Below are 15,282 nucleotides of genomic sequence, written 5' to 3' on the forward strand. Positions count from 1 at the left end.
ATACAGAGTGATACAGGGTGATACAGAGTGATACAGGGTGATACAGAATGATACAGGGTGATACAGGATGATACAGAGTGATACAGGGTGATACAGGGTGATACAGAGTGATACAGGGTGATACAGGGTGATACAGAATGATACAGGGTGATACAGAGTGATACAGGGTGATACAGAGTGATACAGGATGATACAGGATGATACAGGGTGATACAGGATGATACAGGGTGATACAGGGTGATGTGTGGAAGCACCCAGTATCAACAGACACTGTGATGATGATGATGATGATGAAGATGGTGCATGTAATCTTTGGTTCGGAGGATTTTTGTCTGTATTACGGCGCCACCTGCTGGATCGATGAGGACTAATATGTCACCGAGTCCATTACGTCACAGTTAGTTAGAACATTAATTTAATCAACTAATCAAAATATATTACATCCGTAATATAACTACACAATTGTTGAGTACAATTACTATATATAAATATATATATATGCATAGATACATCTAAGAATATAGATATTTATGTATTTCTATATATTGTACATGACGCTCAGTTCAATCAAACTATTTAAACCTTTATATGATAATAATAATATTTATAATAATTTTAATAATATTTATAACAATAATAATAATATTTATAACAATAATAATAATGTGGTGGCAGCAGTGAGTCTTAGCGTCTTAAAGTTATAATTAAATGAAAAGTAGAAGAAGAAGAACCGGCAATTTGCTCCCAGCACCACCGAAGAAGAAACCGAGGAAGTGCGGCTGCCTGACGTGACCACCGGAGGTACGTGCTGCTCATTTTACCGGATAAATTGAAGACTTCGGTTAGTTTCGGTGCCACAGGCTCACCGGGGCAGTGGCGGCTCCGCGGTGAGTTACCGGCGGGGATGTCTGTCGGTTTATCCGCCGGGGAGCCGCTCGGTTACATCCGGGGAGCCCAGAAGGTCAAGCTAATGCTAAAGTTAGCAGCTAGCCTACACAGTGCTTTCGGTTTTATACTGCGAACACTGGAGGGTCTCAAACTCCCTGGGGTCCGGGGGGGGGGGGGGGGGGGGGGGGGTTACATGACGGACCCGGTGTGTGTCAGAAATAGTCAGCGGGAGGAACGACCCGCCAGACTCCGGTTAAAAAATTGACAGTTTACAGTTTCTTCTGGTCTCGTCAGAGAGACGAAGCGGCCAGAGTCTGAGTGAAGACCAGAACAGGTTCACCAGGAAGAGCTCATCAGCCCGGCCCGGACCCAAAGCGGTCCAGTCCCTGCTGCTCTGCCAAATCCAGCTGCTCTCTTGTGTTAGAAAGTGTCAGATCATGAAACCGTTCACAGGAGCAGCATCTTAATCCGGCTCGTCTCCAACATGAACACTTTGATCATGTGAATTAGTGGGAACTCCAGGTAACATCTGTCCTCGGTCCAAACTGCTGTGCGAAGCCTCCCCAGCGTGAACATACCGACACTGTATTCATGGGGAAACACTCTGATCCTCTCCCCAGACTCAGCTGAAAAATATGACAATTTAGTCTCTTTTTGATTGTTGTCACAGAGACCGAGCTTCTGTGGGGGTCTGAGATGATCCACCAGGAGCCTCAAACACCTGACTGTGCTTCGGCGTTAATGAGGTGGTGTGTTGTCGTGTTTGTGTCGTTGTGCGCCTGCAGCTCTGCGTGTACTTCCTGTCCTCACTGACCCCGACGATGGTGCTGAGGGAGGTTCCAGCTGAACACATCGCCCGTCCTCTGGGCAGGAACGAGGTCATCGGCCTGCTCTTCCGTCTCACCATATTCGGAGCCGTCACCTACTTCACCATCAAATGGATGGTGGACGCCATCGACCCCACCAGGAAGCAGAAGGTGGAGGCTCAGAAACAGGTGAGACGGGGAGGCCCTAACCCAGGCACTGAGATGGAGCTGCCTTTATGCTAAGCTAGCTAGCACCTAACTCTGATTTTCTGTCTTCCAGGCGGAGAAGTTGATGCGTCAGATCGGAGTTAAGAATGTGAAGCTGTCAGAATACGAGATGAGCATCGCGGCTCACCTGGTCGACCCACTGAGCATGCAGGTGAGCCTTCAGTGTGATTGGCTGACGGTGCTGCGGGGCGTAAACACAGGAGAGGATCAGGAGAAGGACAAAACACAGGAGAGGATCAGGAGAAGGACAAAACACAGGAGCTCTCAGACCAAAGGTTCTAACAAACAGTGTTTGTAGGAAAAAGGAAAGTCGACGCTGAAGCAAGAAGTTATTTCATAGATGTTAGCCATTAGCCTCCACTAGAGGACTTAGCCTGGTGTTAGCTTAGCCTTATGTTAGCTTGGCCTGGTGTTAGCTTAGCCTGGTGTTAGCTTAGCCTAGTGTTAGCTTCCTGAGAGTCCTGAACTCCAAGGTATTAAAGGATTAATATGAATAATAAACCTGTGTGTGTGTGTGTGTGTGTGTGTGTGTGTGTGTAGATCACCTGGAGGGACATCGCCGGTCTCGATGAGGTCATCACTGAGTTGAAGGAGACGGTCATCTTACCTGTTCAGAAGAGACACCTGTTCCAGGGCTCCAGGCTGCTGCAGCCACCCAAAGGTCAGAGAGACACCAATCAGTCGTCAATGCTCTGCCGATCGGTGCACAGACCGTAACCCCCACCTGTTGTCATGGTAACAGGCGTGCTGCTCTACGGGCCCCCGGGCTGCGGCAAGACGCTAATCGCCAAGGCGACGGCGAAGGAGGCGGGGTTTCGCTTCATCAACTTGCAGCCGAGCACGCTGACGGACAAGTGGTACGGAGAGTCCCAGAAGCTCGCCGCCGCCGTCTTCTCATTGGCCGTCAAACTGCAGCCGTCAATCATCTTCGTGGACGAGATAGGTGGAGTACACACACACACACACACACACACACTTGGTGGGGGGGGCGTAGCATCCAATCCTGTGGCCTGAATGTTGCTGGTGGGCGGAGCTGATCTCTGGTTGGCTGACCCGTGACTCCATGTTGACACAGACTCGTTCCTGCGGAGTCGGTCCAGCTCGGACCACGAGGCCACGGCCATGATGAAGGCTCAGTTCATGAGTCTGTGGGACGGACTGGACACCGACCACCACTGCCAGGTGAGTCTTCCTCACACACACCTGTTCAAACAGTCGTTCTATCGCTCTCTGCACACACACCAGACTACATTCACTAAAACACTGATTTTAAGCTCACAGGACACAGGAGCTGCTGCTCTGCTGCTGCCTCCATCAGTCAGTGTGTTTGTGTTCTGTGGTAGTTTGGTGTTTTAAAGAGTTAATTTAGATAAAAGCTGACATGTTAAAATGCCAAAGTCACTAAAGTCTGACCAGCAGCTCCTGTGTCCTGTTCTCTAAAATCCCTGTTTTAGTGAATGTAGTCTGGTGTGTGTGCTGTTTGTGGTTAAACCAAAAGGATCTTCCAGGTCTCTCTCTGTAGGGATCCTTTCCATGATGCTGTCACACACTTAGAATAACACTCTGAGCCTGTCAGTGGATCAAACAAGCTCTTTTAGTGGACCTACTGTGATCAGGTGCAGTTGTCCCAAAGGATCACGTTGCAGCCATTGCAGCCCGTTTGGTGGCTGCTGGCTGAGGTGATCTACTGGACCAGTTCCAACACTTTTACTACCTACCAGTCACTCACACACCAGGATGAGGACAGAGAGGATCATGGGTAGAAACATTAATAATAATGGATACAACTTTGGATTTCTCAATGTTGGTCAGGTGATCATCATGGGAGCCACAAATCGTCCTCAAGACCTCGACTCTGCTATTCTGAGGAGGATGCCCACCAGGTTCCACATCAACCAGCCTGTACGCACACACACACACACACACACACACACACACACACACACACACACACACACACACACACACACACACACACACACACACACACACACACACACACACACACACACACACACAGTGTATTAACAGTAGTGTGTGTGTGTTTCTGCAGAGCATGCGGCAGAGGGAGCAGATCCTTAAACTCATCCTGGAGAACGAGAGCGTAAGTTCAGAGTCAGATAATCAGCAGATTATTGATTGATTGGAAGTTTGCACATTAAAACATTATCTGTTACACGTGTTTTGCTTTTTTTTTTAGCTTTTTCACAATAAAAGCCGTCCAAAGGAGATGCTTTTACTGTGAAGCAGCAGCAGGAAGTGCTCAGGTTTTAGTCCTGGTCTGGAGGTCAGTTCAGACTGACCTCCGGCCCGATGATCAATCAGCTGATCGATCAGTGAGTCCCATCACCTGTCTGTCCCTGCAGGTGGATCTGTCGGTCGACCTCGTCGACATCGCCAAGGAAACGGAGGGTTTCTCAGGAAGTGACCTCAGAGAGATGTGCCGGGACGCCGCGTTGCTCTGCGTCCGAGACTTCGTCCACGCTCAGAACGACACGTAAGTCACACCTTCATTCAGTGACGGCGACTTCACTTGATTTATGTCTGTATGTTCAGGTGTGAAGTTTCTTTAATATTATTTAACTTTATTGATCATTTATTGGATCATGAACATAAAACGGCACATCGTCAGCGTACGGCCGTAGTTTGTGTTCGGTTATTAGCTGAGTTCTCTTTGTGTCCAAGTTTCTAAAGGATGTCTGTCTCTCTGCCCGTCTGTCTCTCTGCCCGTCTGTCTCCTCAGTCCATCGGAGGACTACATTCGTCCGATCCATCAGTCCGACCTTCAGAAAGCGATCAGTAAGATGAAGAAGTCTAAAATGGCGGGTGGACACGGCGCCCTGCTGCACGCCGCTCTGGACTGAAAGCACACACTCACACATTGACCACATGATGACCTCAGCCCTGCCTGCTGTCGCGGGTTCGATTCCCGACCGGTTCATCAGATCGGTGTGTACGTGCTGACCCGCCGTCTCTACGTGTGTGTAAATATCCAACATGTGCCACTGCTCTGTTTCTGTTTTTATCTGACTCGGCTGCTCGCCGTCCGTCCGTCTGTCCTCGCTCCCAGAAACTAACCGTCTGTCCTGAAGTCTCCTCGTGTGCCTCGCTGCTCGTCTCCACTGTCCATAAAGTTTCTTTTAAGGATTCAATCAAACACACGAGTCTTCTCGTCATTGACCTCGTCAGGACGTCTGGCGGTAACGCTGCGACACGATGGGATGGGACGCCATCTTGTTTCTGTTTGTGGTGTCGACCAGCACAGATATTTCCCCTCGCCGGCGGCTCAGTGACATCGGGACGCTTTGGACGTCACTTCTTCACCACAACTCGTCCTCATCGCAGGTTTCCAGCAGCGTAGAAGAGTTTAACATCAGTGTTTTGTAAAAAGCATCAATTAAAGGAAGTCGTACAATTCCCATCATGCCCCACGCTGGGTGGAGTCTAAACTCACGGCCATGTTAAACAACTACTGTTTATTTTTAAGCACAAGTTGTTTTCTTCATTAAGTCTCCTGTTCAGACTCAAACCAGCAACCTGTTGGTGCGCCTGACTTCCTGTCTGTCTTCCTGTCTCTGTCTGTCTTCCTGCCTGACTTCCTGTCTCTGCCAGACTTCCTGCCTGACTTCCTGCCTGACTTCCTGTCTGTCTTCCTGTCTGTCTTCCTGCCTGACTTCCTGCCTGACTTCCTGTCTGTCTTCCTGTCTGTCTTCCTGCCTGACTTCCTGCCTGTCTTCCTGCCTGACTTCCTGTCTGTCTTCCTGTCTGTCTTCCTGCCTGACTTCCTGCCTGACTTCCTGCCTGACTTCCTGCCTGACTTCCTGCCTGACTTCCTGCCTGTCTTCCTGCCTGACTTCCTGTCTCTGCCTGACTTCCTGCCTGACTTCCTGCCTGACTTCCTGCTTGACTTCCTGCCTGACTTCCTGCCTGTCTTCCTGTCTGTCTTCCTGTCTGACTTCCTGTCTGTCTTCCTGCCTGACTTCCTGTCTCTGCCTGACTTCCTGCCTGACTTCCTGTCTCTGTCTGTCTTCCTGCCTGTCTTCCTGTCTGACTTCCTGTCTGTCTTCCTGCCTGACTTCCTGTCTCTGTCTGACTTCCTGCCTGACTTCCTGTCTGAGGCTCTCAGCCCTCTGGTTCCTCCTGATGATCTGAACCTTTAAAATTCCTCAGATTTATAATTTGGTGTTTAAAAAGTCCTCGAACAGCTCGCGGTAGTTTTTATGGTGCATCTGTTGGGGACTATTTTCAGCAGCGGATGAATCCACTTGTGGGGCTGTAGTGAGTTTTAGCAGCAGGACGTGTTTGTGCGACTGAGTCAGAATAAAGAAAGAAAATGTATTGAACATTCACCAGACTTTTACTTTGGAAAAGTGTTTGTTTTATTTTCAGAGGTCAAATTAAGAGAATCAAACCTCCATCAAAGCTTTTCATGAAGTGGACTCTTAATATTATTGCTGTTGTTGTCGTTTTGTTGCTGTTAAAGGAACTGAACTGTTTTCTGAAGCCGACGTCTCCAAACGTTTTGCATCAATCGATCAGTCGATCAACAGGAAACTAAATGTCAGTGAGTCCGATAATCCATTGATCCTCTGAGTGTTTACAGCTTTTCTGGGTTTTTACGTCACGTTAAACTGAATATTTTTGGGTCTTTCTCACGATTCGGTCGACAAACTAAAACGGGATAAAAACGGTCAGTGACGAACGATCAGCTGATTAATGGAGAAAGTGATCGGTGGATTAATCAGTAACGGAAAGAGTGAGAAATGTTTCCTTTGAATACTACAGTACCCATGAGCCTCAGTGAGCGTTGCTACGGAGATGCCTCCACACAGCGCCGAGAGCTGCTGAACTGATCTCAAATCAGTCAGTGAGTTCAGAGATCAACCTTAATTGTCTCCTAAACAGGACTTTTATTGTGAAAATCCTCCACTGTAGTTTCCAGAAACATTTTAGTTTGAATTATCGCTCGAATAGACACGATGTGGAATTCAGCACTCACTGGAGTTTAAATGTAGAAATTCATATTTTTCCTGTAATATCAAATTATGATAATTGATCGATTATTGGAATCATTGTTTGCAAACTCCGGCGTTTGATCACAGGATGATAGTGTTTCTTTTTTTACAGTGTGGCTGTCGAGTTCTAATAAACTGGTAAAAACAGAAAACGTGTTTGTGTCAAATTAAATTTTCAGTTCGTTAAAAGAATAAAATCGGCACTGAACATTTTTGAATAAATCAAATTTTATGAAAAAAGAATTTTTATGGGAAAATATAATAATTCTTTAATACAAGAACCAAGTCGGAATTTAATTAACATTTTTACATGAAGTCAAAATGAGAATAAAGGCGTCACTTTAAGAGAAAAGCGTCACTAGAAACACTTTCTGTGATTAATGTTGTAAATTTCACTTTTTACGTTTTTATGATTTTCAGTAAATAGAAATAGTTTTCTGGTTCTCAGATTAACAGGAGAGACGTGTTTCCGCTAAAAGTTTTTCTAAAATATAATTTATGTTCATTCTAACGACGTCTGTTTAAGCTGACATTTGATTTTCTGCGACTTTGATCTGGCAACGTTTTATTTCTTACGTAACGTTTTATTTCTTATGTAAACGCTGACGACAGGAAACGTGAAAAACGTTTATTAAAGCTTTCAGTTAAACATTTTGTCGTTCTGTGAAATAACAGGAAGTCAAAGAAAGAAGAAGCAGCGAGTGAAAGCCGACAGACGTTTGAAGTTCACAGAACAAAACGTGACGAAACTTTCAGCTAGTTCAGGCACAAAAATCAGCTACGGAAGCCCGTTAACGCCAAAAATAGAGAAATAAATAAAACCTGTAAAGACCCTCTTTGTCATTAAAATGAGAAATTATCAAAATAATGGATCAATATCTCCAAATAATGACTTGTTACATCATAAAGAACAGAATTACTTCAGATATTAAGTCGGTTTCTAGATTCTTTGAGAATATTTTTCCTTATTTTGAAATATCTCATCACATCAGAGGAAACGATAGAAACACCAGTGAATCTGCTCACAGCTGAAAACTAGCATAAAAACAGAATAAATAAAGGACATAAAGCAGCTTTAACCCTGAAGAGAAGCTCATCACAATGAACCGAGTCTGGTTTACAGCAGATTAAAGGGCCACTTCACCAAAATCAAACGCACACGCCCAGATGAGAATTCAGACCCAGAGTGAGTTTCAGCGTCATCTAACGTGAAGTCACTCGCAAACTAAAGCATCTGAGGAAAACTAGAATAAAAACAGACATGAGAAAATGATTTTGTTAACTATAAATGAACTCTGGTAGTAATAATTCATTACACCAATTAAAGACGTTAGTGATGTTAAATCTGTTGCTAGGAAACCTCTGGTAGCGTCGTCCAATCAGGAGCCTTCAGCTCTGTAAACAGGAAGTTGCTGTAGCATCACGAGCTAGCAGAACGTCTGTCTGCAGCGTCAGTCAGTCAGTGATCGTACCGTTTATAATGAGAGCTAATGATGCTAAGCTAACTGATGTTATTGAGTCAGATGTTATTAGCAAAACGTTTGTTATTCTAGATGTTAGCATGCTAATGTTAGCGTTGTCAGAACAGCTAGACCTAAACCAGGTGGACTAGAAACATCCACAGTAGAAGAGTGATTAGCGCCCCTAAGAAATGAAGTAATAAAGTAAATGAAGTGCACTTGGCTGCACTTCAATCAACCATTAAGCTGCTTCATCAGAAAACACTTCATTCCAAATATGTTTCATCTGGAAAGATTCTTAAACACTTGATATTTGCTCCTGAAAACTGCTACAAATGTATTTTCACACATTTATGTTCATTGAAAGTATTAAAAACTAAAGCAAACTATAAAAGATTGAATGTGATTTAGTTCTGTCCTGAGCTGATGTTAGCATGCTAGCGTTAGCTCTGTCAGGCGTTAGCTTGGGCTAATATGTGACGTTGGTTCATGCTAGAAACTCGATCTGCGTATAAACCTGCAGCGCAGAGACGCAACGAGTCGTCGTGACAACACGTACGAGAAACTGCAGGTCTAAAAATGGTTTGTGGTGAAATCCTGTTTCTCCGATCCCTGAACCTGATTTACAGTTTACACACAATAGTAACGACATATGGCACAGAAATCCCATTTAAAGGGTAATTTTGGTGTTTTTAAACCTGGGCACTATTTGTTCATATTTTGGTGTCTATTTGACCGACGTGTGTGACAGCATCATGGAAAGGATCCCTACAGAGAGAGACCTGGAAGATCCTTTTGGTTTAACCACAAACAGCACACACACCAGACTACATTCACTAAAACAGGGATTTTAGAGAACAGGACACAGGAGCTGCTGCTCTGCTGCTGCCTCCATCAGTCAGTGTGTTTGTGGTATTGTTACACAAATAATGTGATTGATCCAAACTGACCCTTTAAAACACCAAAATGACACAAACACATTAACTGATGGAGGCAGCAGCAGAGCAGCAGCTCCTGTGTCCTGTTCTCTAAAATCCCTGTTTTAGTGAATGTAGTCTGGTGTGTGTGCTGTTTGTGGTTAAACCAAAAGGATCTTCCAGGTCTCTCTCTGTAGGGATCCTTTCCATGATGCTGTCACACACTTAGAATAACACTCTGAGCCTGTCAGTGGATCAAACAAGCTCTTTTAGTGGACCTACTGTGATCAGGTGCAGTTGTCCCAAAGGATCACGTTGCAGCCATTGCAGCCCGTTTGGTGTCTGCTGGCTGAGGTGATCTACTGGACCAGTTCCAACACTTTTACTACCTACCAGTCACTCACACACCAGGATGTGGACAGAGAGGATCATGGGTAGAAACAGTAGTCATACCTCCTCCATAATCATAAATGCACTGGAACACATTTATGATTCTGTGATTAAACTGTGTCCACGTTAGTGTCGCTGAGCTGTGATTGGACAATCGCTGTTTGGGGGAGGGGCTTAGAGATCCTCAGCTCACTGTCAGATTTCCATTTGATGTCAGACAAAAACAACATGTGACCTGAAGCGGGTCCAGGTGGGCGGACCAACCCATGAAGGCGGCAGGAGGAGGACCCCGGTGTTCCGGTCAGAGTTCGGTGTTTGGCCCGCGGCCGCTCGTCCTCCCCTCGCACTCTCTGTGGAAGTCGCAGCCGTCCAACAGGTGGCGGTAGTTGGCCCGGACGTCCCGGTACAGCGGCGCGTCCTCCCCCTCCAGCCCCGGGAATCGAACCGGCGACTCGTTGACGAGCAGCTGCAGCCGCGGGCCTCGCTGGCAGTCGTACAGGACGAAGAGCAGGTTGGCGGCGTACGGGACGATGAGGCTGGTCCGGAAACTCCGACCTGTGAGACACGGAGGAAGAACACGAACCAGGAAGTGAAGAAAAGACCTCCTTTTATTCCTTCACCTTCAATTAATCCATCAAGTATCAACGGCTTTGTGTTTAAAGGAGCAGGCTGTAGGAGTTCAGGAGATCTATCAGCAGTTAGCCCCAGTTAGCACAAACATTAGCCCCAGTTAGCACAAACATTAGCCCCAGTTAGCACAAACATTAGCCCCAGTTAGCACAAACATTAGCCTCAGTTAGCACAAACATTAGCCCCAGTTAGCACAAACATTAGCCCCAGTTAGCACAAACATTAGCCTCAGTTAGCACAAACATTAGCCCCAGTTAGCTCAAGCATTAGCCTCAGTTAGCACAAACATTAGCCCCAGTTAGCACAAACATTAGCCTCAGTTAGCACAAACATTAGCCCCAGTTAGCACAAACATTAGCCCCAGTTAGCTCAAGCATTAGCCTCAGTTAGCACAAACATTAGCCTCAGTTAGCTCAAGCATTACCCCCAGTTAGCACAAACAGCGCAGCATGTTGGTGTTAGCATGTTAGCATCTATAAGTGTTGATGACCGTTGTTCTGATGGATCGTTTGAGCACAAATTAATCATTTAATTGTTGCGTCTGTGGCGGCCATGATGAATGAAGTGCTACACTGCGTCCTCGTCTCTGATTGGACATTAGGACAGGGGCGGGGCTTCGTACCATGCTGTGCGTGGTAGTTGGCGGCGGTGAGCGGAGTTTGGTCTTTGTAGAGTCCCAGCAGGGAGAGGAGGGGGAGGAGCGTCTCAGCGTGACCCACCAGGATGGAGGCCGGCTCAGGTGACGCCTCCGTGGACCTGATCAATCACCAATAATCATCAATATCAGTGTAAATATCAGATTCATTCACACCACAGTTCTCTCAGCTTCCTGTCCTCTGTGGCCCTTCAAATTAAGAGTTAGGCTTATGTTAGGCTTAGGGTTATTGGTTTTGTGTTTTAATAACTCAAAGGTTCCTGTGATGTCACCGACCTGCGGGGGCGTCCGGCTTTGTCGAGCGTCCTGAAGACGTGATGGAAGAGAGGGCAGCTGGACAGGCTGCTGATCACATGACCGTGGGAGCGCTTCCAGTACTGCTTCAGGTCCGACTTGTACTCCAACACCTGCAGGTGAAACAGGCGTCAGCCAGCTGCATCTGACCGGATTGATTATTGGTTCATTATTGGTTTGAACACCCTCAGAAAACAGTGAAATAACTCCTGTTTAATGGGTCCAACACTAGTTATCCACTAATCACTCATTATTGTTCATTTGTTCTGACAAAGATCATCTGTGAGGAAAGATGCTCCACTCTAACACCACAGCACAAACAGGGTTTCTGTAGTTCAGCGGAGTGAGACCTCGTCTCTGTAGAGGATCTCTGGTCAGTTTCTCCACTTAAACTTTAAAGTTCACAGTATAAAATCAAATGTTTGGATCAAGTAACTCCTGAGAAATTCACTGTCAGACTTAATGTCAGTATCAGACCGGACTGTATCAGCAGAGAATCAATATTTAAAGGGACGGTACCTTTGCGTCGCTCTCATCGAACAGGAAACACCACGGAGAGAGAAGAGACCTGATGGAGAGCTCGTAGGAACACAGGAAGAACGCTGCTTCCACCAGATCTACGGCAGGCAGGGAGGGACAAGCTTCAGCCCAGTGTGTGTGTGTGTGTGTGTGTTACAGTGTGTGTGTTACAGTGTGTGTGTGTGTGTGTGTGTGTGTGTGTGTGTGTGTGTGTGTGTGTTACAGTGTGTGTGTGTGTGTGTGTGTGTGTGTGTGTGTGTGTGTGTGTTACAGTGTGTGTGTGTGTGTGTGTGTGTGTGTGTGTGTGTGTTACAGTGTGTGTGTGTGTGTGTGTGTGTGTGTGTGTGTGTGTTACAGTGTGTGTGTGTGTGTGTGTGTGTGTTACAGTGTGTGTGTGTGTGTGTGTGTGTGTGTTACTGTGTGTGTGTGTGTGTGTTACTGTGTGTGTGTGTGTTACAGTGTGTGTGTGTGTTACAGTGTGTGTGTTACAGAGTGTGTGTGTTACAGTGTGTGTGTTACAGAGTGTGTGTGTGTGTGTGTGTGTGTGTTACAGAGTGTGTGTGTGTGTGTGTGTGTGTGTTACAGAGTGTGTGTGTGTGTGTGTGTGTGTGTGTTACTGTGTGTGTGTGTGTTACAGTGTGTGTGTGTGTGTGTGTGTGTGTGTGTGTTACAGTGTGTGTGTTACAGAGTGTGTGTTACAGAGTGTGTGTTACAGTGTGTGTGTTACAGTGTGTGTGTGTGTGTGTGTGTGTGTTACAGAGTGTGTGTGTTACAGTGTGTGTGTGTGTGTTACAGTGTGTGTGTGTTACAGTGTGTGTGTTACAGTGTGTGTGTTACAGAGTGTGTGTTACAGTGTGTGTGTGTGTGTGTGTGTGTTACAGAGTGTGTGTGTTACAGAGTGTGTGTGTTACAGTGTGTGTGTTACAGTGTGTGTGTTACAGAGTGTGTGTCTGACCTGGGGTGAGGCGGTGGTGAGGAAGGCCCAGCTTGTCGGCCATCCTCCTCCTCACTGCCTCCATCTCCTCTCCATGTTTGAACTTCTCCACCTCCAGCAGCGCTGTGCGGTTGTTCTCCACGCCCTCCACGTAACCACGGCAACGCTCGAAGAAGCGCATCAGCTCGTCGTCCACCCGGTGGGAGTACTGCACCTCTGTGGAGAGACCACACGTCGCTTAGCGACCGCGAGACTACACTTCCCAGAATGCCACTTCCCTAATGTAGCTCGTTCCTCCGACAGGCGGGCGGCGAGAGGGGGGGGGCGAGCGCAATGCGGGCCGGTCCGGCGATGCGGCCCACCGTCCCACTAGCGGTCTCACCTGAGCGGCCCCACAGGAGCTGCAGCCCCTCCTGGAAAGACTCCACGCTGCTCACACAGCGATGTTTAGAGCTGCTCCTCACACTGAACCTCCTCTGGTTCTCCTCCGACAGCAGAGCAGGGAGCAGCAGGGACAGACGCACCGCCAGCTGACGGAGGTCCTCCCTGCCCTTCATCACCAGCTGACCTGAGGGGGAGGGGGGGAGAAGTTTACACCGCTAACCCGGGATATTTCCTCCAGTAGTTACACCGCTAACCCGGGATATTTCCTCCAGTAGTTACACCGCTAAACCGGGATATTTCCTCCCGTAGTTACACCGCTAACCCGGGATATTTCCTCCAGTATTTACACCGCTAACCCGGGATATTTCCTCCAGTAGTTACACCGCTAACCCGGGATATTTCCTCCAGTAGTTACACCGCTAACCCGGGATATTTCCTCCAGTATTTACACCGCTAACCCGGGATATTTCCTCCCGTAGTTACACCGCTAACCCGGGATATTTCCTCCAGTAGTTACCGTCCATGTCCTCGGTGAACCACATCTCCCAGCGGCTCTGGATGTCCTGCAGCCAGCCCGGGGCCCCCGGGGCTCTGGAGGCTTCTGTCCGGACCAGCTCGCTCAGTTTCTGGATCCTGCGGATGTTCTTGGCGGTCGGGTAGCGGCTCCCGTGGCGGATGACGGCGGTCAGGTGGACCGGGGTGCAGCGCTCGGAGGGCGGGGGCTTTAACGCCGACCCGTTGGCGGACAGGGCGTCCCGGAGCAGGTGCGGGTTCACCTCCTCGTAGCGGGTCTTGGTCCCGAAGTACGTGGCGATGTGCGGGATGTCCGGGGCCGCCAGAGAAGAGCAGGACAGGCGGGTCAGAGCCAGGCCGAGAGCCGCCAGCACCAGGCCGTTTCTGGGCGGTGAACCGGAGAACATGTCGGCGGGAGTCCGGGAGGTTTCAGCCGGTCTGACATCCGTGAAGTTCACAGCAGCCTTTGTTTGCTTTGTTGATGTTCCGGGTTCATGTGACCTTTGACCTCCGTGACGCAGCTCCGGGCAAACAGAAACATTTCCGGAGTTTTAAAATCCGCGATGTGTGAAAAACTACAAGTAAAAATAAGAGACGGAGGGAGGAAGTGTGGCGGCGTTTGGTCCTCAGAGAGCCGAAGAACAAGAGAGAAGGAAAATTGAAAATGTCACGTTCCGGTACACAAACAACTTCCGGTAAATTTGATCCAAAATAAAAGCCGAAACAACAACACAAAATGACTCCCGTTGCATTTTCAAAATAAAGCCCACATTAACAAACATCTGAAAAGATCATAACTCTTCTTTTTACAATTCAAAACCGTAAAACTATAAATGCACCAAAAGAAACAGTGAAGAAGAAAGAAAGAAACTAAAGGACCATTAGAGGTCATAAAGCAGAGTTATGAATGAACACAAGACAGACTCAAACATGTGCTTTAAATCAAATCAAACTTTATTTAAATGGACCTTCATCCTGATGGTGATGATGATGATCTCCTCCTCATATCCAGGTTTGGTTGAAGAGGTCCGGCTCCTGTATTCCTGCGTACGGCCCAGAAAGAGGAATCATCATTTCTGTCTCTTCTTTCACAAACGTTCATCAGTTTCACTCTGAAGGTGGAAAAACTCTGATTGTGCCGCAGCTTCATGTAGGAACTAGTTTGAACCGAACTACACCCTCCAGCAGCCGGGGGACATCGAGCATAACGTTAGCATGCTAACGCTCCCGACCAGGAGCGCCGCGTGGCTTTGCCGTAGAAAACAGTTCCTGCGTGAAGCTGTGAGCAGGTTATTGACTGTTGATCCATTACAAGTGGCTAAACTCAGCTAACTTGCTAATGGTGCAATAACACGAATCAATGCAAAGTATAATAGCATTGATTATACATGTTAAAACTTCAGAGCAGTTTAGAGCTAACGTCATGCTAACAGTGCAAAACATTTCTTTATTTATGGGCACCAGGGATCAGCTATAGAAAGATTCGCCCCAAACTGTTGTGAGAATGTGATGAATGGAGAAACTGTTACAGGTTTCCAGGCTGTAAACACGTTTATTTCTGCTGTAAAGTTGGCTGTTTAAACATGGAGGTCAATGGTGACTGACTTGCTGTGGAGGACCTGCAGGTCTTGGCTCTTGGTCCTGGAGAA

At 47.3% G+C, this 15,282-nt stretch overlaps 2 protein-coding genes across 2 annotated transcripts; one reads left to right on the top strand and one right to left on the bottom strand.

Moving 5' to 3' along the window:
* Window positions 1-1,673: 1,673 nt before the first annotated feature.
* Window positions 1,674-5,435, top strand: atad1b (ATPase family AAA domain containing 1b). Its single transcript, XM_070852486.1, has 9 exons — window positions 1,674-1,883; window positions 1,975-2,073; window positions 2,463-2,583; window positions 2,665-2,865; window positions 2,998-3,104; window positions 3,735-3,824; window positions 3,976-4,026; window positions 4,289-4,419; window positions 4,666-5,435. The coding sequence occupies exons 1-9, from the start codon at window positions 1,710-1,712 to the stop codon at window positions 4,784-4,786; spliced, it is 1,095 nt and encodes a 364-aa protein (XP_070708587.1). The 5' UTR covers window positions 1,674-1,709; the 3' UTR covers window positions 4,787-5,435.
* Window positions 5,436-9,850: 4,415 nt separating this feature from the next.
* minpp1b (multiple inositol-polyphosphate phosphatase 1b) lies at window positions 9,851-14,064 on the bottom strand. The gene is made up of 7 exons (XM_070851936.1): window positions 13,638-14,064; window positions 13,119-13,304; window positions 12,758-12,952; window positions 11,803-11,900; window positions 11,266-11,396; window positions 10,957-11,090; window positions 9,851-10,259 (listed from the first exon to the last, which is right to left on the bottom strand). The coding sequence occupies exons 1-7, from the start codon at window positions 14,038-14,040 to the stop codon at window positions 10,006-10,008; spliced, it is 1,401 nt and encodes a 466-aa protein (XP_070708037.1). The 5' UTR covers window positions 14,041-14,064; the 3' UTR covers window positions 9,851-10,005.
* Window positions 14,065-15,282: the final 1,218 nt, after the last annotated feature.

Source organism: Pempheris klunzingeri, chromosome 20, assembly GCF_042242105.1.
Source record: "Pempheris klunzingeri isolate RE-2024b chromosome 20, fPemKlu1.hap1, whole genome shotgun sequence".
In the NCBI taxonomy this organism is placed as follows: Eukaryota; Metazoa; Chordata; class Actinopteri; order Acropomatiformes; family Pempheridae; genus Pempheris; species Pempheris klunzingeri.